The sequence below is a fragment of the Balaenoptera ricei genome, chromosome 16 (assembly GCF_028023285.1).
Source record: "Balaenoptera ricei isolate mBalRic1 chromosome 16, mBalRic1.hap2, whole genome shotgun sequence".
Taxonomy (NCBI): Eukaryota; Metazoa; Chordata; class Mammalia; order Artiodactyla; family Balaenopteridae; genus Balaenoptera; species Balaenoptera ricei.
Window position 1 is genome coordinate 25,842,113 of NC_082654.1, and position 26,030 is coordinate 25,868,142.

At 54.8% G+C, this 26,030-nt stretch overlaps 1 protein-coding gene across 10 annotated transcripts in view; it reads left to right on the plus strand.

The window, feature by feature from the left end:
- Positions 1 to 26,030, plus strand: part of SH3PXD2A (SH3 and PX domains 2A) — a 246,745-nt gene that overhangs the window by 211,910 nt on the left and 8,805 nt on the right. For 3 of the 10 annotated variants that reach the window (XR_009497980.1, XR_009497978.1, XR_009497979.1), the window contains exons 11-16: positions 1,202 to 1,285; positions 6,320 to 6,437; positions 10,051 to 10,388; positions 11,494 to 11,543; positions 14,194 to 14,313; positions 16,456 to 25,522. Coding sequence is in view for 4 of the 10 variants with exons in the window: in XM_059900003.1 (XP_059755986.1) it covers positions 1,202 to 1,285; positions 6,320 to 6,437; positions 10,051 to 10,388; positions 11,494 to 11,543; positions 14,194 to 14,313; positions 16,456 to 18,429 (2,684 nt within the window). In the remaining 6 variants the exon portion in view is untranslated. Of the gene's footprint in view, positions 1 to 1,201; positions 1,286 to 6,319; positions 6,438 to 10,050; positions 10,389 to 11,493; positions 11,544 to 14,193; positions 14,314 to 16,455; positions 26,020 to 26,030 lie in introns of those variants that run through there. The other 7 variants (XM_059900005.1, XM_059900006.1, XR_009497982.1 and 4 more) reach the window with 6 other exon arrangements.

Here is a 26,030-nt window from a genome sequence, read left to right on the forward strand (position 1 = left end):
TCAACCCCAAAGACAGATGAGGAAACAGGTTTAGGGAGGGATGGCAGCCTGCCAGGGTGACACAGTAACCTGGCAGTGCAGCCTGGACTGAATCCATATCCCTAACCTTTTGTCCAGGCCTCCTGCTTACAAGAAGCAGGTCAAACAGGCTACTCTTCTCCCTCTGGAAAAATAAGTACTTCCCAGGAGGCCCTGGTGGGGTGTGGCTCGGGTGTGTCTGGACAGTTTGACTCTAAAGTGCTGGCCTCCCTCCCCCAGACCTGGGCAGCCTGGCACCCTCCTTCTGCAGTGCCAGGAGGTGGGGGCCCCTGATCCACCTGGGCGTCCCATAGGAAGGCGGGGGGCATGTGGAGCTGGTCCATAGCAGCCAGAGGACCTGTGCAGATGAAAGGAGTGTGGAGCAGTGAAAAGCTGGGAGGCAGGTCCTCCGTTGTCAGAAATCCAGTGGGTTGCATGTGGGGAAGGAACAGACCAAGGCCTGTGGCATCCTACTGTGTGTGCTTCACTCGGCAACATTTCTGAGGGATCAGCCCCGTGCCAGGCCCTGGGGACGCAGAGATGCAGAGTCTTAGCCCTCAACAGACTTGATCCATTGGGGGTGACTGAAAAAGCAAAGACATAAACCAACCCAGGATGGTGAGAGTTATAAGCCCCCCAAGGAAGAGACCCCAAGTCTCTGCTGGGCACATTTGTTCTTCCACCCGCAGTGCCTGGCTCGTGGTGGCAGGTTCACAAGCAGGACTTGCTGAGTGAGTGGGGGCAGGGGAACAGGTGGATGTGGGCCCTGGTGGAGAGTGGGGCACAGCCTCCTGGGAACCATCCCTGCCCAGCAATGGTGGGAGCTGTGTCCTCCACCTAGGGCCGCAACCAAGGGTCGTCCTGGCACTGGGCTGGAGCCAAGGCTCCTCTTGCCCTCTCAGGTGCTGGGATTCTAAATTCCTAGCCCCTCCCAGGCTCGGGGGCATAACCCATGCAATTTGGCTTTGGTTGAGTTATTCCTCACCTTCCAGCGCCGCCACTGGTCAGATCCGCGCCCCTCCAGCAGGCATGTGCCACCGGGACTCAGTCCAGGCGGTGAAGCCCTGGGGGTGCGAACCTTCCCTCCCTCCATCCCTTCCCCACCCATCCCATCTCATCCTCATGTCCATTCTCTCCGCCGGTTCCCGTCGGCCGCGTGTTCCATCGCCATCTCCCACACCAGTGTCCAAGAGACGCAAGGCCCATCTGCGGCGCCTGGATCGCCGGTGGACCCTGGGCGGGATGGTCAACAGGCAGCACAGCCGAGGTGACAATGGGAGCCAGCTTCTCCTCACCCACAGCTGCTGTTCTCTCTTTCACTAACACTTCTCCTCCTTCCTGGGCTCTGCTGCTCTCTGCCCTGTGGCCTCCTTACCCAGATTCACCAGCCAGACTTTCCTCTCACCTACTCTAGCTGGCGGGGGGGAGGCGGGAGGGGGGCGCAGGGGCCGCTTGGGAATTGGGGTGACAATGGGGGCGGCTCTGTCTTTGGCCAGCATCCTGGGGGCAGGGGTCATGGGACTTAGGACAGGATTATTTGGGCAGCTGGACTCTAAGAAAGGCCACATTTACCCTGAAGCTTCAGATTGAGAGAACTGAGCGTGTATGGGTCTCTGCCTGGGCCGTGCCCCTCACCCCTGCCGTTCATTGCCTCCTTCCTCTGAGAAAGGGTTCCCTTGGCCAGAGCTATTCTAGCAATTACTTAGGGACAGAGTAGGAAGAAGGAGCCGCTCACAATCTCCTCATTCAGCCAGCTCCAGGGAAACTAGAGGAGGAGCAAAATCCAGACACAGCCTGGCCCCAGGGCACAGCCTCAACAAGTTCTGATGGTGGGGTCAGGTCCAGCTGGGGGCTCCAGCAGCCCCAGCACTAGCTGTTGGGCTTGAGCCTGATCAAGACTATTCCAGGGAAGCCCCTGGCCTGCCATACAGGCTGATTAGGAACCAAGACGTTTGCCAGTCCAGGGCCTTTCCAACATCCAAATTAGGGGCAGGCCTCTGAACAAACCTCTAAACACCTCCAGAGCCCCGAGGCCAGTGGGTGGCCCATTTCTCCTGCCTCAAGGAGAGCGGAGGGTATGTGTTCCGGACGGTGACAGCACAGCCGGAAGGGTGTGTAATAAGCATTGGCTTTTCCAGAATTAGCAGGGATGCCCCATGACTCGCACCCTACCCCCAAAGCTTGTTCCTGAACGACTGTGAGACCCTGTTTTGGTATCTGCCCCAAGCCCCAGGCAGCAGCAAGCCTGGACTCAGGGGTGGCCACCACCCGTGGCTGGCTCAGCATCAGGCTCAGAGCACTGGCTGCGAGGAGCCCGGCTTGTCCTGAGGGTGGAGTGTGGGTTGGACCCTGGGTGCTGGCGCAGGACAGGGGGCCAAGTCGTGGAAGCAGAGAGAACAGGCTGAATGTGAAGCAAAGGCACCCTAGAGGTAGGATGGGTGGGGCAGCATAGCTGGGGGGCCAGGCGGGGAAGCAGCCCTGAGCCTTGGCAGCAAAGGAGAGTGGGACACTGGCCTGGAAAAAGAGCAGGGTGGAAGGTTTGGCCCGTCCCCATCCCCTCCCACAGCTGCTCCAAACACCATCACACACTGAACCCCAAACACACCTCTGTCTCCACAACCACATGGACTCTCGGACACTTCAGTCGGTGAAGCATGACCACCGGCACACAACCCCGAGAGCCACGGGCGTGGCCACAGTACACTGTCCCATCCAGGCCCTACACAGCTGCACATCTGCGGTCCCGTGCACACAGCCACTCACAGTACACACTTATGCAACCTCACGTAGACCATTCCACGTTTGCATTATTTACACAGTCACAGATGCATTATCCACACAACCACATCATAGGTACACCTCTGCAGCTACCCCCCAAGTACACGTATAGCTTCATATGCAGTCTCGTATACATAACTCCTATACCACGTGTATATCGGCAACAGTATTTACAATTATAACACGATGTAAGTAGACACAGATACCCAACTAAATGCATAATTCTATGGCCAGCCACACATATGCAAATATGTAAGCAAATGCAGGCCCATGACTTCTCTCTTTTGAATAAGAGACCTAAACAACATCATTTCCCAGTCTTAGCTCTAAGTTAAATTAGGGCTAAGTTAAATCAGGCAGCCAAGAAAAACTTGCAGGAAGTTGGCTGGGAGAAACTTCGCTGCAAACAGCCGAGCTGACGAGGGGGGAACAGGCAGTGGGTCCTATATAACTAGACAAGAGAAAAGCAGTGCTTCCCCGGGGCCTCCACTCCCCCAGTCCCAGAGCCAACCAGGCCTTTGGAATCAAAAGGCCTCTTGCATCGGGGTTGGGTAAGTTGTAGGGACTGGGAGGGGAGCCAGGGAGACTGCTGACGGAGAGGAAAGTGTTTGGAAAGAGGAGGCGTCTGTGGTTTGGAAACTGCAGGGCTCTCCAGCCCCTGCTTCCAAAACCAGAACAGGCCCGTCCACCTCCCCCCAGCCACCTACCCACCCCGTGGGCAGCCTGGCCAGCCCTCCCTGGGGTGAGGTGGCAACCATCCTTCGAGGGCATATCGGAGTGACCATGGTGTCAGCACCTCCCAGAAGCCCAGAGGTGCCCCCCAGAGCTCCCAGGCCCCTTCCCTCAACTTGATTCCTAAGCGGCATCTCTTCTAGAGACCCCAAGCAACGCAAATGACTCAGCCCCCTCCCCCCCACCAAGGTCATTTCCATCAGTCTCGCCATCCTCCTGTCTGGCCCCCTAAGGTGGGGTTTGTGGCCCCTCTTCAGTGGAGGGACTGCCTCTGCTTTCCCCCAGGGAAACCTGTGAGGAGGGAGCTGAGACCCACAGGGCACGCGGCCACACAGAGGTAACCCACACCTTCATCATCCAAGCCAAACGTGGCAGAAAACCGAGCCCCCAAACAGACCAATTGGAAGAGTTGCCCTGCCTGGGACCAGGGCTCTGAATTCTCACCTCCTGGAACCTACAGTGCCAGGGTAGGACGAGCCTCCAAGCCAGCCAGGTCTCTTCCTGGGAGCGTAAACTCCCAGACATCTGTGTTCACATCAGTCCCAGGGCCACCATGAAGAGGGCTTTGTGCAGGAGCAACTCAGCTTTCCTGAGTAAAACGGACGTCTCTGGTTCTGCCCACCAGGAGGGGCAGGAGAAAGCAGGACGCTTACATGGCCCTCGGGGCTCTGTCCTCAGCACGCACACTGGGGACTGGGGAGGCTGGTTCTGGGGCCTGGCCCCCATGATGCAGTCTAGGCCCTGGCCTCTGCCGTGAGGCAGAGAAGGGCTCCTCTGATCTGCCCAAGGGAAAGGCTGTAATTTTTCTCTGCAAAAGTAACTTTGCCTAGGGAAACTTTAATGATGGCTTCCTGCACGAACCACAGGCTTTTAAAAATAGCCCAACTGAGCAAAGGCAAAATGTGGAGCCCAGACCTCGGCTCACCCGAGCCTCAGGACCCTGGGTCCCTGGGGCCTGGTGCTGCCGCTCCGGCCACTGCCCGGGCCAGGATTTACGGTGTCCCGCTGGAAAATGGAGCGAGCCCAGGAACAGGCGGGAGCGCAGGGGGCTGGACTATAAAACGCGGACCTTCTCAAAGGCCCGAGTCAGAATCTGGCAGGGCCAGGTTCTCAGGCGGTCTTGGCGGCTCTCCCCAGCATGGCTGGATTGGAATCTGAAAGCTTCCAGGAGCGAGTTGACGCTGAGAAAGGCTTGCATTTGAGAAGAGCGTGCTGAACTGTGGAGGCTCCCGTGGGGCATCACCTACCTTTTGCCCTTTGGCAGCCTTTCAGATTCGGCCAGCGGCCTGCCAGCTCTGTCCTTGCGGCCTGGCAGGGCAGCTGCCTCCATCCCACAGGGAGCTGCTATCTCCGCCCGGCACAGGGCCGCAGACAGGGCCCTGATAATCTAGGGAAGAATGAACAGATGGCCCTCCTGAGCAGGGGGTTAGGGTGGCAGCTGCCCTCTCCCCCACTACTGCCAGGGGCTCAGGCAGGCTGCCTGGCAGGGTCCAGCTGAGGGGGTGGGGAGCGCCTGTCTCAGAGCCAGCTGTTCTGTGCCAGCATCCTGCTATTTTGAGCTCAGAGAGTCTCCCACTCGGTGCCCCGGCTCAACACACCTTTGTCCTCATCGATGTACTCCATAGTCCCTTTGCAGCGCCTACTGTGTGCCAGGCACTGTCTCAGCCCCCAGGGAGAATCCAGGTCGGAGAGGACAGCACAGTTTCGGGGTGACCCTCCCAGAGTGTGTGCCAATCTCTGCCGCTCGTCCTCCTCTGAGGGGATGGGTGGGGTTGGGTGTTCCTTCCCAAGCCGTTCCTCTGGGGAGACTCTCCCCCCAGGAGGCAGGGTGTCTGTGGCTGGCCAGCTGTGCGTCTGCCGGTCCCCAGCAGACAGGAGGCCTGAGCAGGGACTCCTGTGGAGGTACAGGGTCCCTGCCAGGAGAGAGGCCCAAGGGATCCAGGAAGACACAAACTGCCCAGCACCCCCCCCCCAACACTTGCCCCCACGCTCCTGCTCAGCTCCCCACGGTGCCTGGGGAGCACAGAATAGGGTGTGCAGTCCTACCATGAGACCAGAGTAGGCAGCTCCCAGAGGGGCTTCACCGAGCTGTGTGGTCAACTCAGCCCCCTCAGGGCTCCTGCCTGACTGTGCCGCACTCGTTTGGCCCCTGGACCCTTAACAGGGCACATAACCCTGCCCATAGCATCCTCTCGGGGAAATTATGTGATCAGGTGATCAGATGAATGGTCAGTGGAGGCTGAGGTGTCCCTGGAGCTGTCAGAAGGTTGGACAGAGGAGAAGTTTAAGGGTTTGAGGTGGGAGACAGGCTGGGAGAGCAGGTCTGGGGCATAGATGGACGCATGGCATGTTCAGGAAGGAGAGGGCTTGTCTTGAGGCCTCCAGACATTGAGGGGACACCTGGGTTTGTTCTCAGACTCCCTGACTCAGGCCCCAGGAGGGCCAGGTTCCTCGTGGCCCTGCCCTCAGCCCAGGGAGTTTCTGGGACCCTGAGGACTCCAGGCCCCAGCAGCCTGGCTGCAGTTATGGGACTGGGAGGCTGGGAGAGCCAGCTCTATGCTGCCTGGGGCTTGCAAGGCCACCTGGGGCCCTGGCCAGCTTTGGCACATGCAGGGCACAGCTGTGAGGCCTGATCCCTTCTCTTCCCTTTCCTGGAAAAGCCAGAGGCTGATGCAGTACACCTTGGCCACCAACTAAGTGAGGCCAGGCCAGGGGGAGAAGGAGGCAGGACAGAGGACCTGTACTCTGTCCTCAAATCGTTGTGCTTTCTTGCTTCACCCACCACCCACAGAGGAGAAGTATGTCACTGTGCAGCCTTACACCAGCCAAAGCAAGGACGAGATTGGCTTTGAGAAGGGCGTCACCGTGGAGGTGATCCGGAAGAATCTGGAGGGCTGGTGGTACATCAGGTAAGAGCCCCAGCGGAGGAGCAAGGTGCCTCTCTGCCACCCTGGCCCCCAGGCTGGCCCTGGGCAGCAGAGTGGCTGAGGGCACCAGCTGGCAGGTAAATCCTGACGGCAGCTTTGCACCCACGGCCTGGCTTGACTGCTTTAGCACCACGAGGCTGAATGGCCGTAACAGAGAGTGCTCATCTTGCACAAACCCTCCCGGGACACATAAAGCAGGGCCTGAGCCACAGCCAGCGGGGCACAGGCAGTGGTGCAGCCCCTTCCCATGCATCCGCCAAGAGGGTCCGGCGCGTCTGAGTTTGGTTTTCTGTGTCCGGCTTGGGCTGCTTGGCGTGCTGTGCAGCTCAGGCCGCCTGCAGTGCTGGCGTCCACGGGCCTTGCCGGGGTCCCAGCAGGCAGCCCCTGCTGCCCACAGATGCAGGCTCGGGCCGGGCTGTTCCTCTCCGCAGGGCTGGCTCCCGTGGTCGAGAGAGCTGGGGCGGAAGTGAGGCCTGAGCCCAGGCCTAGTTCAGAGGCCTCTTGCTCTGCCCTTCCCTCTCCTTGGGCCTGATCACACTTCCCAGCTGAGAAACCCATTCGGGGGTGTGAGTAGGGGAGTGGGGAGCTTCCTGACGCTCCTGGAAGCGAACTAAACCCTGTGGGTTTCACTCACCTCTCCCCTACCAAGTCCTGCCCCCCAGGCCCCTCTGCCCTGGGGCTCCCAGGCCAGCTAGCACCCCCCGCAAGGAGGGGCTTGTTCCCAGGAAATGTTCCTGGGTCCTTTAGAAGTAGCTCCGCTGTGATGATTTTACCCAGTTTCTCTTCTCTGCCTGTAACCCGGATGACAGAGAGAGTCCCTGTCATGGGCTCTGGGGACCGCCTCTCCAGCCCACCACACCTGGGAACCCCAGACCCACTGTGGATAGGATGCGTGTTCTGAGCTGTCCCCCACAGAGGGCACAGATGGCCGAGGCGGCAGGGGCACTCACAAGACAGTTGCTCAGAACACAGCACGCCGCGTGGTGTTCAGATTGGTCTGTGCTGACGGGTAGGATGAAGGTCGTTGGCCACATGGGATTGAACCTTAGTGTGACCTGCCAGAACATAGTCGCCCCTGCCCCCGGCCCTGTGCGCACCAGTCAGCGGGCTGAGGTGTCCCTTTCTGTCCCGATAGGTGGGACAGGACTGTGTGCCTGGACATGTTTGCCCAAATCCTCTGCCCCTAGACTTTGACGTTCTCTAAACAATGGAAACTAGAGCCAAGCCCACAATCCAGCCACCACGAGTCTGCGTGGGAAGGCCAGTGAACATTCTGGCAGGCTGCTAACCTAAACCACTCACCCAGAGGTTTTCTACAAGGCTGCTGGGTGTTTTAGTTTTCTAAAATGACCAATAAAATCACTCTGAGGTGGTTCATCTAGTCAGCTCTTGTCCCCATGGCCTGGCCATTCAGCCAGTGGGAGCTGCAACCGAGAAAACCCTGCTGAAAAGGTTCCACCTTAAGAAGGCTGCCAGACACCCCCTTAAATATGCCATTTCCCAGCATCCCAGGCTCTGTGTTGATCCTTACTTCCCGTCTTTCTTCTCCAACCACCACCCCCACCAAACACACACACACACACACACACACACACACACACACACACACATACACACACACACACACACACACACATACACGCCCTTCCTCTCTCCCCATCCTCCTTTTCCAGTTTGCTTCCCTCTGGAGTCATTCCGTGCTCCAGAGCTGGAAAGCAGATGTGAGCAGAGTTGGACCCAAACACACACAGCCTCTCCTGATTCACTTGCATCTCCCTGTCTGGAATCTAATTTTATCCATGTAACACCGAAGGAGCACATCAAGGTCTAGAATGGGAGCCCTCAGGACAATGAGCATTCCTGACCATCACTCCCAGGAGACCTCGCTCCCCGTCTCCGCACAGGTGCTCCCAGTGGCTGACAGGTTCATCATCTTTCTTCCAAGATGAAGGGCACCAAGTTCTGGGCCAGATGCTGCCAAAAGCTAGCTGTGTGACCCTCTGCTACTTGCTTTGCTTTTCTGAGCCTTGGTTGTTGATATATGTAAGATTAGGTATCTTTACTAGTTGCTTCCATCCACCCCTGAAATTCTGTGCTCTGTCTGCCAGCTCCCTGACTGCCATCCATTTGTTCACTGATGTCTGCCTTCCAAGCCCCAAAACAGGGATAGACGGGTGAGCTTGGGTCAGCCTGCCTGCTCATTCATGTGACGTGAACATAAGAAGCCGCCTCCTACCTGAACTTTCCAGCAAAGCTCAAACACGTTAGAAACTTGAACTTTCACATTTCCTTTCCTCCTACCTAATGAGTCCCCAAGAACAAGGTCAGATCAGGGAGGCAGGGGGGCCGGGGATTATCAGACATCTGGCATGGAGGAGCCATTCCAGAGAGCCAGATGTGTGCCAGGGAGCAGGCGGGGACATTGCACCCCAGACTGCAGGGCATTGGCCAGGAATTGCTGGACCAGGAAGTAAGTTCTCAGTGGGTTTGGGTAGAAGCTCAACACCATGAGGGAAAAAGGGAAAAACTTGTTTTCAGAAGTCAGCAAATCCCCTAAAATTAAGTCGGCCCTGTCAATTGCCTTTTGCTCTGTTTATGGGTTTTTGGTTTTGTTTCGTTTTGTTTTGTTTCATTTTGTTTTTGTTTTGCCATACCAAAGCCTTTAATTTTATCCAGTCACGTGCTTTATTTAATCTTTTCATTTATGGTTTCTGCTTTCAGAGTTCCACTTAGAAAGATTTTCTCAGCCCCCAAGATTAAGCAAATATTCACGACTTGCACTTTTAAGTTTGCTATACGGTTGTAAGGCCAGAGTCTCACTTGTTTTTCCTAACTGGATCATCAGTCATCCCCCAATCACTCATTGAATAATCAATCCATCCTTACCCCACTACGTTGAAACGCCACCTTTAGCGTTGGTCTGTCTGTGGACTTGTTCTGTGAACTTGATCTGTCTGCTCCTCCTGCAGTGGTGCCAGTACTTTTCCCACTTGGTCACTCACTCTTTATACACGTCTTCCTAGTCGCTCTCAATATGTCTATCCTTCTGGATAAATGTTTGCAGCTACTCTATCCCAGCATTTTGCAGAAGAGAAAAAATTGAGCTCCAGGGTAGGGACTTGTCCGAAGTACCATGGACCAGAACTCGGGTTTCCTAACTCTCACCTATGCTGCCTCTTCACCTCTCTGATCATACTTCCCTTTCTGACTGGGCATTTAACTCTATACACCTTCTCATTTCTTATCTCTAGAATTGCCCTCTGCTGTGGTGAGGTAGTAGGCCATTGCAAAGTCTACCTTTTAGGCAACCCCACATCTGAGGAATCTTCTCATCTCAATGTCCCATGTTTGCCTGATGTTGCAAACAATGAGGGCCCACAACAAGAGGGATCAGGCAAAGAGCTGGGAGACAGAGAGGAAGAAGTGGTGTTCCCGATGTCTTTCCACTGGCCCTCGTTCCAGTTCTCTCCAGAGTAGTGGCTTTGCCAAGTGTCTTACAGAGTGCAGCAGAGAAAGCTCACCTGGGCAAGGCCTGATGGAGCCTGGGGCCTGGACAGGGTGCTCTCATGATGCCATGTCCCACTCCTCCCTGCAGATACCTGGGCAAAGAGGGCTGGGCACCAGCATCCTACCTGAAGAAAGCCAAGGATGACCTGCCAGCACGGAAGAAGAATCTGGCAGGCCCGGTGGAGATCATCGGGAACATCATGGAGATCAGCAACCTGCTGAACAAAAAGGCGTCCGGGGACAAGGAGACCACCCCAGCTGAAGGCGAGGGCCCAGAGGCCCCCATCACCAAGAAGGAGATCAGCCTGCCCATCCTCTGCAACGCTTCCAACGGCAGCGCCCTGGGTGTCCCCGAGAGGACCGTCTCCAAGCTGGCCCAGGGCTCCCCAGCCGTGGCCAGGATTGCCCCTCAGAGGGCCCAGATCAGTAAGAGCCTCGCTGATCCCCGGGTCCTTGCCACACAGCTCTTTAGAGAAGGGGCGTGAGGTGAAAGGAAAGCCTGGGGTGGGGGTGGGGGTGTGCATGATCCCCGTATTATTCTCTTCCTGAGATGTAGGCTGACCCCTGACCCCAGGCTCGCTTTGCCAGCTTGTCTTAATGCTAATCACAAGCATGGACAAGGCAATTCCTTCCAACTCCTCCACCGAAGATAAACTGCATGCATATATAAGCTGGTAGCGTCCCCTCCTCCTCTAGTGGGGAACCATGAATGGTCACTCTGCAGATGAGTCACCTGGGCTGTGAAATGCGTCCCTCGATGCAAGGCTGCTCTATGAGTGACAGCCGATAGAAGATCATCTTGCTGAGCCTTACCCCTTCTTCTTCCAGTTACCGGAAGTCTAAGACACTTGGAAGGGTGATTGTACCTCCCTCCACAAGCACTTTTAAGCAGCATTCTTCCGGAATCTCCTCCTTTCGTACAGGAGAAACCCAGCTGCTGGCCCCTCCAAATCTCTAGCATCTCTGGGGCAAGGATGCCTGTGGTTGAGGGTTAAACTGTTCTGTATTATGAGACCAGCTTCTGTTTGTGTCCAGCCATTCTTAAAATCTGGAGGAAAGCTGTTTTTTAGTTTAGTTCTGAGCTTGGTTACATTAGCTTTATGCCTGAAGCCTTCTGAGCAGTCAGTCGGGAGCTGTTCTGGGGGTACTTCCTCTTGCCTAGCACTGTGCCAGCTTCCAAGGATTTGGTAGTGAGCAAAAAATAGACATGGTCTCTTCTCCTAACTTTGGAAATCTGATAAAGCTATCTACCCTTTCCCCTGAAAAAAGCCCCTATGTCTGTACATTTTGAAATGTGCACATCATTTTAGGGGGTTCACGGATCCCCTTGAAACACAGCTAAGGAAGCTTAAAGATCTCTCACTTCCACTGAAGAAGCCCAGCTATCGTGCCTGTGGTGACCGAGAGCATGGGTTCGTCATAAATGCGGGAGAAGAGCAGGAACTTCCCAGCATCAGGAGGTCACACCCAGGGAAGGCAGGGAAGGCACTGTGTCTGGCTGCGATTTCTGAAGCCCTGTTTCTTCTTCTAGGCTCCCCGAACCTCAGGACAAGGCCTCCACCTCGCAGAGAGTCCAGCTTGGTATGTGTGCTCAGTTTTTTCTCTCTCTCATTCCCTTTCCTGGGTGCACTGTAGCAGCTCCCAGTAATTGGCTGTCTCAGTGCAGAGTCTGTTGGTCCAGAGCTTCCCCAGGGCCATGCTGGAGCTTCCAGCTTTGTGGGGCTGGAGGCAGGGAGGGAAGCCTGGGGAACCCAGCCTTCCTGGGGCCTAGCTGGACAGTTTTTAATCGAAAACACACTGCACTCCAAAGCTAAATAAATCCATCCCAGCCACGGCACTGGCAGACATAAACATTTAGACTGGCTGGCGAGAGTGTCCAGCCGGGCATTGCCAGGGGCGGGAAATAGGGCTGCTGTCCAGGTGAGCCTGGAAGACTTTCAGCTTTGCCTTCCTTGCCCGGGAGTGCCCAGTGGATGCCAGAACCTGGGCGGGCACAGGGCAGACCAGTGAGCATCCTCTCTGGGGAGGAGGGTGGTAAATGGCAGGGACTGGTTTATGCTGAAGCTCAAAGAGGCTCAATGCTGCTGGGGTCTGTGGCGCCTGTAGGTGGGGTTTCCTGGCATCCAGACCGCCACGGAGGTGGATGTGCACTCAGGGTGCTGGGGCTTTGGGTGAGAGGTGGCAGACGGAGAGCCCTAGAACCAAGAACTGTCATCTGGGGCAGTGGGATGCAGTGGAAAGAATGGGGCTTCAGGCCTGCCAAGCATGGATGCATACTCCATTTCTGACACTGAGAAACAGCGAGCCCCTGGCCAGGTTGCTTACCCTCCACAGGCCTCAGTTTCCTTATTTATAAGAGGGGGACAGTGCCAGCCATCTCCTAGGGCTGTTGTAAGTATGGGATGAGATGGTGTACGCGGAGGGCTGGCCGTCGACTTTCCACCTCCTCTGTCAGCTCTTTGTGCACTGTGTGTGGACAAGGATTCTGAAGTCACATCTGGGCTTAGCAGCGAGATTTACTGTGGTCAGTGACATCCGCCCCAGGGGGGCGGACAGCAGCAGTCACTGGAAGAGTTGGCCTTCCGTAAACAGGATTTTTGAAGATTTGGCCCCTGGAGATGGGACCGTCCTGGCCCTGGCCATCAGCCCCAGTGGAGTTTCTATCTTGTTTCCCCTCCCATTTTACACAACTGAACGAGTTCTCCCCTCCCTCCCATCTCTCTCAGCCCCAGCTGATTATTTTCAGGCAGACTTGATTTTGGCAAGAATGGGGTAATTCTTTCCACACCTGCCAAAAGCAGGGCTTGCTAGGACAGAGCTGCTCCTTCCAGCTAGGTCCGTCCGACTCCCACCTGGCCGCAGGGGTCCAGGCAGGGCTGGGACCTGGGCCACATCTGTGCGCATGCACTGCTGCAGAGCCAGCCACCAGGGCAGGGAAAGTTGACCTGGTCCCTCAAAACCAGCCTCCCCCCACCCTTCACTCACTCTGACCTGAGGCAGCTCAGCTGTGAGTGGCAGGATTCGAACATGCTGAGCCTTGAAGGACGAGGCAGGTTAAGAGGAATAGGATGGCGTTTCAGGAAGAGCGTTCGGCTTCAGCTTATGTTTATAGAGCTTTTCCTGTGCCGTTGGCTGGACCAGAAGCTATGTTCATTATCTCATGACCCTGTTATTAGTTCCATTTTACAGATGAGGGAACTGAGGCTCAGAGAGGGCAAGGGCCTTGCCCAGGGCCACACAACTGGTGAATTGCTGAGCTGGGATTGGAGCCCACATGCGTCCACCTGCAGGCAGAGATCTTTTGAGGTCTTCCTGCTACACTGTAGCTGCTTCCCCCCTCTAGCCTCCCAAACACATGTACCTTTTTTATAAGATTGTTTTATTTTAACTCCTTTGTTTGATACCAGGCCATACTGGGAGTGATGGGGAGGCACCAAGGCCATGTTGGCTGGAGTAGAGACTGGCTGAAGCTGGAATGTCCTCTCCACGAGGGCAAGGGGGTTGTCTTGTCCCTTTGGTTCACTCTTGGATGCCTGGTGCCTTGGACCAGAGTCTGGCACCCAGTAGACACACAACAAACATTTGCCAAGTGAATGAATGAGGCTCACAACTCATGGGCTGTGGCCATATTCTAAATTTCCTTGCATGTCAGCCTTAGTTATCGACGTGCCAGCATCTAGGAAGCATTTGCTGCCCAGCGTGTTCTACCCAACCCCAGAGCAAAGGATCCTGAGTTTATTCCGTGCTTGCCTAACCATTTGGCATCATCATGATGACCGACCAAGGGGTTTTCTGACCAACCCCACACCCCTTACACCCACCCCACCTCTGCAGTCAGGTGTCACCCCGGTGGCCCTTCACCTGAGACTCAAGGACATGGCTCTCCTCTCCCGGGGGGCAGTGTGCACGGGCTTTGTTACAACAATTTCTCTGCTTTTTGACTTTCATTTTGGGACCTAGCTGTTGAGGCTTCTGAAAACTGGATTCCAAATATGTAAGGGTGGAAATTTACTTAGATGATCATTTTCATAGCTCAGACAAGTCTCAAGCGAATCCTGGGTATTCTTAGAGAGCCTGGTCAGGAGAGTGGTCTCTTGGTGAGACACCCTGAGACTCAGGTGATTGATACATCCTCAAGTCAGCTGCTCTCCACCTGGTGTAACTGCCACACTCACCTCAGTTATGGTTCTGATCAGGTGGGTCTTGCTGACTGAGTCCTTCTCTGCCTCAGGGGTTCCAGCTGCCTAAGCCGCCAGAGCCCCCTTCTGTTGAGGTGGAGTACTACACCATTGCCGAATTCCAGTCGTGCATTTCTGATGGGATCAGTTTTCGAGGCGGACAGAAGGCAGAGGTGAGCCTTGGGCCATGGGGCTAAGGGTTATAATTCGTGATGGTCAGATACCTCCCGTGTTTCCCATTTATGTCTTGCTGGCGACATTCCTGAGGGGCGGGCAGGAAAGGTGCAGAAACAGGACCCACAGGGATTAGAATTTGCCTAAAGCCAGTAGGTGCCACAGCCAGGACTAGAACCCACAGCTCATGTCTCCACCCAGCTCCCGTCACAGCAGCGTTTCCCAAAGCATATTATAGGAGCTTGTGATGGGGGCACTTTGAAGCAAGGGGCCTCTGGGGTTGAATGAGTTTGGAGGACAGTGAGTTAAACAAAACCCAACCAGCTTTGTTGTTTTAATTGCAGAACTTCTCAGAGCCTAGATATGGGGGTGTCACTGTGTGGCTCTAAGAGGGGACTGGAATAGGCAGTATCACCTAGATTCCTCTCCCAGGAGCTCCTGGGGGCCAGGGTTCCACAAGACCCATATTAGGAAGTGCTGCTGTTGGGAGAATGTGGTCCAGGCAGCCGGAGTAAGGCACTGAGGACCCCAATTCTGGCCATGTCCACACCACAGGCACCTCTGACATTTGATGCAGTCACTTCTCCCCCAGGTTTTGATGATTTCTCTCTGCAAATGGGTAGTAGACCCTCTCCTGCTCCCTCCCAGCCGGTCTTCTAGCATTTATGAAACCCCACTTTGTGGCCAGCGCTGAACATGGCATTCCAGGGCCAGAGAAGATCTGTGACTCAGATCTTTCTCTTGAGTGGCTCTGTGTAGTAATGGAGTTAAGTCCAATTAATACCTGTAAAACCATCAGAAGAGTAATTGGGCAGTCTCTGCCCATTGAAGAGGTGATATCCCCAATGTGAACATTTTAAACCACATGCCTGGAACTTAGAACTAAATTTCTAAGAGAAATCATTCTCTCAGTGGTGATTATGCTTCCAGAAGAGCCTATGAAGCTCATAATGTAAGAGAACTGACATACTTAGGATCTACCCACACATGCATTTTGAGTATGGAGTGGGCAGAGTGAAGGATGGAATATAGCACCCAAGGCAGGGCGGGGGCTGCAGAGGGCTGGCCTCAGGCAGACCTTGCCTTTGGTGGTCTCTATCCTCCCTTCCTTCCTTGCCCCTCTTCCACCAGTGCCGGTGCTTTCAAGCTTCCCTTCCCCTCCCTGGGACCTCTTCCTCCAGCAGTGTTCCACAATTCAAAATTACAGTTGTTCCTCGGGATCCGTGGGGGATTGGTTCCATGACCCCCAATGGACACCCAAATCCTGGGATGCTCAAGGCCCTTATATAAAATCGTAGTGCAGTTGGCCCTCCATATCCAGGGATGCAGAACCTGCGCACATGGAAGGACAACTGCCTCTTCCATTTGTACTCCCCGATCCAAACGGACCTCAGTACAGCCAGCAACCACACTCCTGGGCTCTCTCCAGTCTCAAATAGCAGTTAAGAAAGAAGCTCCTTGAACGAGTTTATACTAACAGGGAAATGACTGAGAGGCCCTAGCCTTCCCCCAGGAAGCCATTCAACTCAAAGAAATCTCCTCAGCTGGTAGGATTTCAGTGGGATTCCACATGTAGTGAAATGACCATGAGCAATGGGGAAACCAGGGAGGTCCGGCCTCAGCCTTACCTCCAGGTTCCACTCACCTGCACCCTCCTATTCTCTTCTGCCCTGAGAGACCCTTTCCAGGGTCACCAAGGGAGGGCCTAGCAGTATGGGGGTGAGAGGATGGAAGTGGTGGAATGGCAGTCTTTTGTACGTATGGGTCCGTGGTGAGTGGGGTTTTGTAGGGACTGGGAACAGTGCATCTTCCAAGTGTAGTAGCTCAGTGGGAGGAGAAGTGAGGGTCTGGAGAGGAGGCCAGCTCGACCAGGGTGTTGGAGGAGACTTGGAAGAGCAGGAGAGGGGGCCTTGGAGAGTGGGAGCCCCCCCCCCATCCAGGAGATGATAGAGACCTGGGTTTGAATGCCAGCCCATCACTTCCTACGCTGGGTCCTGGGCCACTTACTCAGTGGCTCAGTTCACTCATCTGGGAAATGGAGATAATGTCTCCTAGAGCCAAAGTGTGAAGCTCCCGCCCTGGCACATGGTAGGGCCCCAGCGATCCTCCCAGCTCACTGGCCTGTCTGCCCCTTACCCCAGGTCATCGACAAGAACTCGGGTGGCTGGTGGTATGTGCAGATCGGTGAGAAGGAGGGCTGGGCCCCCGCGTCGTACATCGATAAGCGCAAGAAGCCCAACCTGAGCCGCCGCACGAGCACTCTGACGCGGCCCAAGGTGCCCCCACCGGCACCACCCAGCAAGCCCAAGGAGGCCGAGGAGGGTCTGGCGGGCGCTGGTGAGAGCCAGGACTCCCCGCTGAGGCTCAAGTACGAGGAGCCCGAGTATGACATCCCTGCCTTTGGCTTCGACTCAGAGCCAGAGCTGAGTGAGGAGCCCGCAGAGGACGGCGGCTCGGGGGACAGGCGGCCCGGCCAGCCCCGCAGGCCCTCGCCCGCCTTCTCGCTGCAGCGCGCCCGCTTCAAGGTGGGCGGATCTGCAGAGGACGTGGCCCTGGAGGAGGAGACCATCTATGAGAACGAGGGCTTCCGGGCGTGTGCAGAGGACGCCCTGTCGGCCAGGCGCTCCTCCCGGGACAGTGACTCCCCAGGCGGCTCCCCGCTGTCCCTTGCCAGGAAAAACTCCCCCAAATCGGGCTCCCCCAAATCGTCGTCGCTCCTGAAGCTCAAGGCAGAGAAGAACGCCCAGGCGGAATTGGGGAAGAACCACTCCTCGGCCTCCTTTTCCTCGTCCATCACCATCAACACCACCTGCTCTTCCTCTTCCTCCTCTTCCTCCTCATCCTTGTCCAAGAACAGTGGGGACCTGAAGCCCCGTTCTGCCTCGGACGCAGGCATCCGCGGCACTCCCAAGGTCGGAGCGAGGAAGGATGCCGACCTGAAGACTGGGCTGACCTCCTGTGCCCGGGCCAAGCCATCAGTCCGGCCCAAGCCATTCCTGAACCGCACAGAGTCCCAGAGCCAAGAGAAGATGGACATCAGCACTTTACGGCGCCAGCTGAGGCCCACTGGCCAGCTCCGGGGTGGCCTCAAGGGCTCCAAGAGCGAGGATTCGGAGCTGCCCCCCCAGATGGCCTTCGAGGGTCCCAGTGAGGGGTCCAGGAGAGGCTCGGCCGACCTCATCACCCTCCCTGCTGCCACGCCCCCGTGTCCCACCAAGAAGGGGTGGGAAGGGCAGGCCACCTCCTACACGACATGTAGTGCCTACCAAAAGGTCCAGGACTCGGAGATCAGCTTCCCGGCAGGCGTGGAGGTGCAGGTGCTTGAGAAGCTGGAAAGTGGCTGGTGGTACGTGAGGTTTGGGGAGCTGGAGGGCTGGGCCCCCTCCCACTATTTGGTGCTCGGTGAGAACGAGCAATTCGACCCCCCTGGCAAAGAGCTGGACACAGCGGCCACCAAGAGCAAGCAGAACGAGGGCAAGTCAGACAGCCTGGAAAAGATCGAGAAGCGGGTCCAAGCGCTCAACACTGTCAACCAGAGCAAGAGGGCCACGCCGCCCATCCCCTCCAAGCCTCCCGGGGGCTTCATCAAGACCTCGGGTGCCGGGGCGGTGAAGATGAGGAATGGCGTGCGGCAGGTGGCCGTGAGGCCCCAGTCGGTGTTCGTGTCCCCACCGCCCAAGGACAGCAACCTGTCCTGTGCCCTGAGGAGGAATGAGTCGCTGACGGCCACCGACGGCCTCCGAGGCGTCCGCCGGAACTCCTCCTTCAGCACCACCCGCTCGGCAGCCGCAGAAGCCAAGGGCCGCCTGGTTGAACGGGCCGCCAGCCAGGGCTCGGACCCTCCTCTGCTGCCCACTCAGCGCAATGGCATTCCGGTGTCCCCTGTGCGCCCCAAGCCCATTGAGAAGTCCCAGTTCATCCACAACAACCTCAAAGATGTGTACGTCTCGATCGCGGACTACGAGGGGGACGAGGAGACGGCGGGCTTCCAGGAGGGCGTGTCCATGGAGGTCCTGGAGAGGAACCCCAATGGCTGGTGGTACTGCCAGATTCTGGACGGGGTGAAGCCCTTCAAAGGCTGGGTGCCCTCCAACTACCTGGAGAAAAAGAACTAATGAGGGGTAGTGGGGGGCATCAGTCCTTCCAGCCTCAGTATGGGTGAGCTGTGAGATAAGACAAAGGGGAAAGGGAAAATGGGAGGGGGTGGGGAGGACAACGTTAAACCTGCAGAATGTGTGACCTCGAAGATACTCCCCTCCAGGCTGTCCCCCAGCTGGAAGGTAGGGTCTGGTGGGGGCCCACATTGAGCAGGGAGTGGAAGGGGTGGGGGTGTCCTGGGCCTGGGACCGGAGGCAAGAAAGCTGAGCCTCACATGTGCACCTTGGGGACTTTGCTGATGGACTCGGCACCATTTGGGACAGGCCATGTAGGAAACCCCAATTTGTGCCTTGGCTGCAAATCTGGAAAAGGTGTGGTTGTGCGGGCCTCCTGTGCCCTGCCCCTGCCTAGCCTGGTTTCCGTTGCTGGCATCTTGTACCCCAGAAGTAGCCCTTGTATAATCCTAATCTAGGTTTGTGAGTTATGCTGGTTTCCCAGGAATCGCTGCCGCCTGCCGTGGGTGAATGTGGCAGGAGATACCACTGGCTCTGGGGCTTGGAGGCATCTGCTGTGAGCTCAGGCTGTCCCTGGGCCAGGCCACTGTGTCTTGTTAGTTGAAGAAAAAGCAGTTCCCCAGCTGCCAGCAAGGACTGCCATTCTTAGCCGTCACTGCTGCTGGCCTTGAGAAGAGAGCCTGCCCTGCCTGGGGCACCCCCGTGGAGGACCACCAGCCCCAGTGTTTACAGAGAGGGCAGGCAGAGCCGTCGGTCTTTTCACAGTCTGCACAGACTTTATTTTGGATATTTCTGGGTGGGCAGTTCTTTGCAAGTTTTGGGAGAGGTGTATTGCTTTGGGCCTTCTATGTCAGGCCTTGGGTTTTGGTCTTATTTTAGGAGTTGTTTGGGGACCCAGGGGCGGTCAGCCTCACGGGACGGGATGGGTAGTGGATGGCCTTTCTATCATACTCTTGTGGGGAGGTTGTTTGGTTTGTGTTTTGCATTCTTCCCTCCACAAGCCGAAGTCGCTTCATTTGGTTTCCACTGTGTGGACAGTACCGGTGTTTGCCAGAGGGATCTCAGGCTGGAGGAGCCCTGGTCCCAGCCATGGCAAAGCGGAGACGCTGTTCTCCTGCTTCTTGCGCAACCTCAGCAGGGCAGAACCCTCAGCAGGGAGGAGGGTGGTGTTCAGGAGAGGGGCAGCGTACGTTCTCCTGCCTGGGCAGGGCCCGAAGCCTTATGTGAAGGCTGTGGAGAAGCAACCGTCGCCCTCACCCTGGGCCAAGGGGAACCTGCTGGGCGGACACCACCAGCCACCCCCTGGCCTACAAGCAATGCCGCAGGTGCCCGAGGAGACAAAGATTCCTGGGCCAGGAGCCAGCCTGGTCTTTCCGAGGGGCGGTGCCCCTGCAAAGAGTGAAGGGAGAGAATGACGTCCCCGTCAACTCTGGGTGGTGTCTTTCAGTCGACACTTCAGAGGCCAAACTGGCTTCCCCAAGGACTCACTCTTCACTGGGAGTGGATTTCCACACGTGCCTTTGATTGTGGACAGATCAGGCTTCACAGCCCCCGATTCAGCTGCCAGATCCTGGACTAAGGAGGAAAGGCCCTCCCTCCGCCCACACTCCCCACCCAGGCAGTGTATGATGCCTGAAGAACAGCAGGGGACCCGTGCCTCGTGCCCTCAGCCCCCAGCCGCCCCACCCTCCTCCTTCGCCGTACACTGATGCCTGGCAGCTCTAGCAAACTGCTCCCGTTCTATGTTGCAAGGGCCGTGGTGAGATTTTGCTTCCTTTTGTTTTGTTTGTTTAAAATTAAAATTAGTTATTATTTTCTTCTGCTGGACAGTATTAAATAGAGCAGGATGTTGAGTTATCTGCTAGATGGCAGTACTAATGGTAGTGTTGTAGTGTCTTCATATTAATATTATTTGGACTTATTTGAACAATAATGATAAAGAAGTGGTTCATTATTTTCTAATTAATGCACTTTAATACGGTGGAATGGAAAGAAACCCAGAGAGCAAAGTGCATTACTTAAAGATGCAGTATATACTTTTCTCATTTTTAAGCAGCACATATTTATTAAAAGAAAAAAAAAGTAATTTATGATTATTTAAAATAAAATTTAAAAGTAGAGTGATTGTCGGGTTAAAGGACCTTCCACGTAGCTATCTTCCAGGGGGAAGGCCCCAGCGGCCTCACTCCTCAATGTCTGCACTGAGCCAGTTCAATCAGTAACACGCCAGCCAGGCCAGGAAGGAGTGCAGGACGCATCTGCCAAGCACAGAGCATCTCAGTCGGACTGGACCACAGTGCTCCCCAGAGCCTGCCTTTCCCTGCCCTTCCTCACTGCACTGCCTTGTGGGACTCTCCACCACCCACAAGGCAGATGTTCTCCCAGCCCCCCAAGGACCCTCTCTCCTTAATCCCCAGTGCTCTTAAGTGATAGAGTCATTATAAGTGACCTTCAGGGTCACTCCATCCCATACCCTCCTGTTACTGCAGCCCAAAGACAGGAATTAGCTTTCCCCAAATCACATAGCTAGTTAACAGCAGACCTCCCCATTGCATCCACCCCTGCACTCCTCCCCACCCCCGCTAGAGTTTATAGTGTGGTCATCATGTTTACATTGTGACATCCAGCCCTAAGGATGGCTGGGGGTTGCTCAGGCATCCAGGAAAAGTAGAGAATGCTGCCACCTGGTGACAGCATGTAGCTTTGGGCAGTGAACAGGGATTGCCATGCCCCGTCTTCGCCCCTTGCCCCTCACCATTCACCCCCTTACTCACAGCACAGCACAAACCCTGCAAACCCAAAGAGAATATTAATACTTGAAGCAAGAAGGGTGCATGCCAGTCCCTCTCAGACATGGCCAGGGGATGCCAGGCCTTGTGCCCCTGGACTCCTAGCCCTGCCCAGGGCAAGAGGGCTTTTCCCTAGAGCTACTGAGCTGCTTTGTGATGTTGGAGGGTACTTCTGGCAGCAGGTAGAGGAGGGAGGGGTCTGTGGCTCTGACCCATCTGGAGGAAAACCAGATCAGACTTTAAAAGATTAAAAAAAAAAAAAAAAAATCTCAGCAGTGTCCAAACCTAGTTTTCCATTAGTTGCGATTGAAAATGTGAAATGACGTTGTATTGCTGTATACTGCAACTTTAATCAAAATGAGCCCTTCTGAGGTCATTATTGAGGTTTATATAATGCCCGAAGATGCATCATTTGGTGCTTTTTCTTTCAGTTTAAAGACTTTTTTTTTTTATTACAAGGGAAAAAGATGTCTTCATCTCTCTCCCACTTTGTAACAGGGGCCTGGCTGGGCTCCCTGGCCCCAACATGCTGTTCCCACTAGGCCAAGGGACCCCGAGGATGGCAAGAGGGAGCTGGAGGGGGCAGCCTGAACAGCAGGTGTGCCATCTGCCCCAGCTGTGGCTGGGCCCTCTGGCCAGCCCTCAGCCCCGTTCACCCCCAGCCTAGCCCCACAGGGTCCTCTTTCTTCCTCCTCCATTCTCCATCTTGACGAAGGCATTATATAGAATCGTTTTAATCACTTTCAGATGTTAGAGCAGCATATTTTACTGGCATTTATATCCACTGCTTTCCTCAGCAAGGCATGTTACTATTATCATCTAAGGAAAAAAGACAAGGGAATTTCGGTCAAGCATTATTTTCATATTACTAGTATTTGCAGAATAGGTGTAGAACTATTTAAGTTTAGACCTTGGTTTGGTAGTTTGTTTTGTTTTTATGGAAAAAAAAGATAAAAGTAACCCCTACTTTTCCTGTTTTTGTATTTAACTAATATATTATTTCTTTAAGGTTACTCACTTCCCCTACCCGCTCCAAATACTTTGCATTCTCAATCGAAAATGAAAACAATCTGAGAGACAGGAAAAGTGCAATATTATCAAGAGGGATGCCAGGGCTTGTTGGGGCAGTGGCGGGAGAGCCAGCAACCCCGTCTCTCACTAGGGGAGGTGGGGCTCCTGGTAGGAGTCGTAGCTGTGGAGCCTATAGATGACCTGGGTATTGATTTCTTGTTACCCCTCCTCCCCTTCCCCCTTCCCTGGCAAGATGGCAGGGTCCCCAGAGGGCATCCCCTTCTGCTGGGTGTTGCCCACCCAGAAGAGAGGGATTCAGGGAAGTGGCATGGGGCACTTGGCCTCCCCGGGGCGCCCCAGCCCTAGGCACAGAGCAAGGACCTCCAGGAACCGCTCCTTGTTTTCATTTCCGTTGTTTTTCAGCCAGCTGCTCAGAAAGACCTGTCCCACAAATAACCCTCAGCAGCCGTCTCACCCCAATCTCTTGATGTTTGGGCCATGATCCTTTTGATGTATGTTTGAGTCTTTCTAAAACTACGTAACCTCAAGTTCAGTTTATGGGCAGGAACCCTCGATGTAATCAAACCCTGTTGGAGGGATGTGGGTGCCTTGAGCCCAGCATCCCCCAGTGATGCACCGATTCCCACAAGCCTGCAGCTGGGCCTGGTGCTGAGCCAGGGCCACCCATTCATCTCAATGACTTCAGCCCGAGCGAGGCGTGAGCCCTGCCTCTGCTCAACACCCCGACAGTCCCCAGAAGGTCTTGGAGAAGCGTCGGAGGAGCCTGCTGAGGTCCCTGCAGACAGAACTTCCCACAACAGGTACCAAGCCGCCGCCTCCTACCTGGGTGCCAGTAGAGAGGGGACAGGACGGGAAGTCTCTGGGTCCAAGCCCTGGGAGCTCTGCCCCTCAGGGAGACAGGGACATCCTTGCGGGCTCATCCCCTCCACCTCCAGTACTGTACGCTTGCTGCTCCATCCCGTTCGGTGAATTTCTGTACAAATAGGAACCTGGCGCCCAGAGTGGGACCGTGCCCCCGTGTGGGGGTGGCTCTCCTTGGAGTGTATACGTCTATAGGTCCAATCTTCAAGAATCCCGATGCAGAGCTCTCTGGAAAGAGAACCATCCACAGTGCTAAAGAAGTAAGATTCCCTCACTTTTTTTGAGGGCTGTGTGTTGTTGAGGAAGTGTGTGTGTGTGTGCATTTGAGTGCGTATGTGAGAGTGTTGGTCATTTCCCACTTGAACTAAAGAACATGGGGTTAGAGGAAAAAAAATACTGGGCAAGCTGTCTCCATTGAACAAGTCCTTGGCATTGGGCAGGCCCCAAAGGACTCGCAGCTTCTGGCAGCAAGTGTATGTGTTATTCACACGTGTAATTCTGGCTGGAGAGTGCAATGTGTCTTTTTTTTTTTTTTTTTTTTTTTGGTAATTATTTTATTAAGTATTTAGTTGGAAACTTCACACTGGCATTAACAGATCTAGCAGAAGCAACCTAGGCCATCGTCCCGGGCTCCAAAATGAAGATGTGGAAAGGTGCCGCCACTGGGTGTGGAAGTGCCGAGGCGGTCAGCTGGGGCTGCCACCTGCACAGTGTCTCTAGTAGGCTGACTCCCAGCCTTTGCCATGCATGTCGCCACTGTGGGAATCCCCATGTCATGAGAGCAGCTGGCCCTCAGTTCTTATGTTGCTGAGGGTGGATCAGGCTGGTCGGGGCGAAAAATTGCTCACAGCGAGCTCAGTGGACCTACCGGTGCGTGTACATCAGCACCCCTGGTCTAGACTGCAGGCCTGACTGAACGCTTCATGGGAATCATGTGGAGGGCTCCCCCTTGACATTACTGAGCTTTTTGTCTAAATCATGATCTCTGGTTGGGGCAGGCCCTGGTTCTCAAGCTCTGTGATCAGAGCCAGTGACAGAACAGGGTCAGTGACCTATAGCTGCACTTGAGGAAGAACAGCCCCACTGATATTAGCATCCCTCCTGTTTTGTCCTGTGCACCTGGGTCTTCAGGCCAGAAGTTGGGCACACTGGTGCATATAGACTGGGTAGAGGACTCTGTCTTCCTGGGCCTTGGTCCCAAGCTGCCTATAATGTTGGTTTTACCATGCCATCCCCCTTGCCGGAGCCTATCTTTTTAATATTGAGTTTGCACTTGACCTTGACAATCAGCCCCCTCTCCCATCCCAGAACTTAGTGGCCTTAGAGAATGGGTCCCTACGATGAAGGTCCCTCCTTTGCTCCCATTTCCATCCTAGCTAATGGGCTGGACCTCAGGAGGCAAGAGAGAAAGGAAGAATTATCGTTTTAAAGCAAAAGTATGGATCGAGCACGTTGGAGGTGAGTGAGAGGCACGTCGGCAAGATGAGTGTGCGTGTTTGGGGTGGCTGGGGCTTACCGCCCCTTCCCCAAGAAGGAGGCTTCCGGAAGAGGAGGTCTGCTAGGCAGAAAGGGAAGAGTATGAGAAGGTTGAGAGAGGGTTTGGAGTCTGGAGTTTTGTCTTTATTAGAAAGGAGGAGGAAGTCTATTCTGAGTGTTTCAGGAAGAAGAGAGCAGGTAGGGAGGGAATTTAGTGATTCAACACCCAAGGGTCCAGCCAGAACAGGTTGGGAAAGCCCCAAGATTTGGCTGTAGAAGCAGCTGGCCTCAGGAAACAGCTACTTGCTGGGCCACAAGCTGGGTCCCCCGCGGGTTCTTAATGGTCATTGATTTACTTAGTGGAAAGCGGAAGTTGCCAGCAACAAACCAGTCTTTGAGTTTGAGGCCCTGGCTCCAGAACATTCATCCATCTCTCAGGTTCCAGGCTGGGTTTGCCCACCTCCCTTTGTCCAGTCCAGAGCTAGCCTCTCAAATTGCCTGAATCAGAGACCAGTGACCATAATGGGTCATGTAGTAGGGACCCACCACCCCCAAACTGGAACCTTGGGGTCCACACACCATCAAGCATATCTGGGAGGAAGACAACTTCGTTTGCTCTTCTGTTGACACCAATTATTCTTGAGTATCTCTAATGATGCCTGTGGCGGTTCAGTTTGCTGAGCCTGCCTCAGTGGTGTGACTTAGAAGAGGGAGTGCAATGCACTCATCATGTTTAGTGGCCTGTGACCAAGGCATACTGCTCTTAAGCATTTCAGAGAAAAAACGGTAAACAGAGCCACCATTCTTGAATCTACAGCTTGTTCTCTGCAACAGGTTTTCTTTAAATTCAGGACACAGGATGGCAAAAGGGTTTCAGGGCCAGTTTACAGGAGGTCTGCATGAAGGTGACTTCTGAACAAGGCAGCTGTTAGTGGCAGGTTCGTGAAGCGTGGGTTTGTGGACTGCATGTTGCATGTGAACTGCTGGATGTCTCTGGGGCACTCCTCACGGTGTCCACTCAACCCCTCCCAGCTCCTAGTGGGATCTGTGGGGTCTGAAGGAGGTTGTTCCCTCTTCCCCCTCAGCAGAGAAATTTAAGAAAAGGACAGTGAATCCAGTGCTGTCAATTTGAGTGCTAAAAAATTTCCAGGATCAATGGTGGTGCTAAACTCTCTCCATGTTTCTAATATTTTTAATAGTGGGTGTTTTTTTTTGAACTGTTCTCATCACAAAAATGCAGCGTCCTTGGGGAAGGGACCCAGCCCCTTGACCTGCCACTTTCCAGGTGTCCTTTATCATTTTAACGGGATTCTTTGGTCTGCAGAAAATACTCTGTCTTGGCATGCTTCTAGACTGTAAGATTTGGGTTGTTTTGTATTTTGTTTATGTTTACATGCATCTTGTATTTCCCTGAAAACTAAATAAAGTTTTTGCCTTTTTAACTGA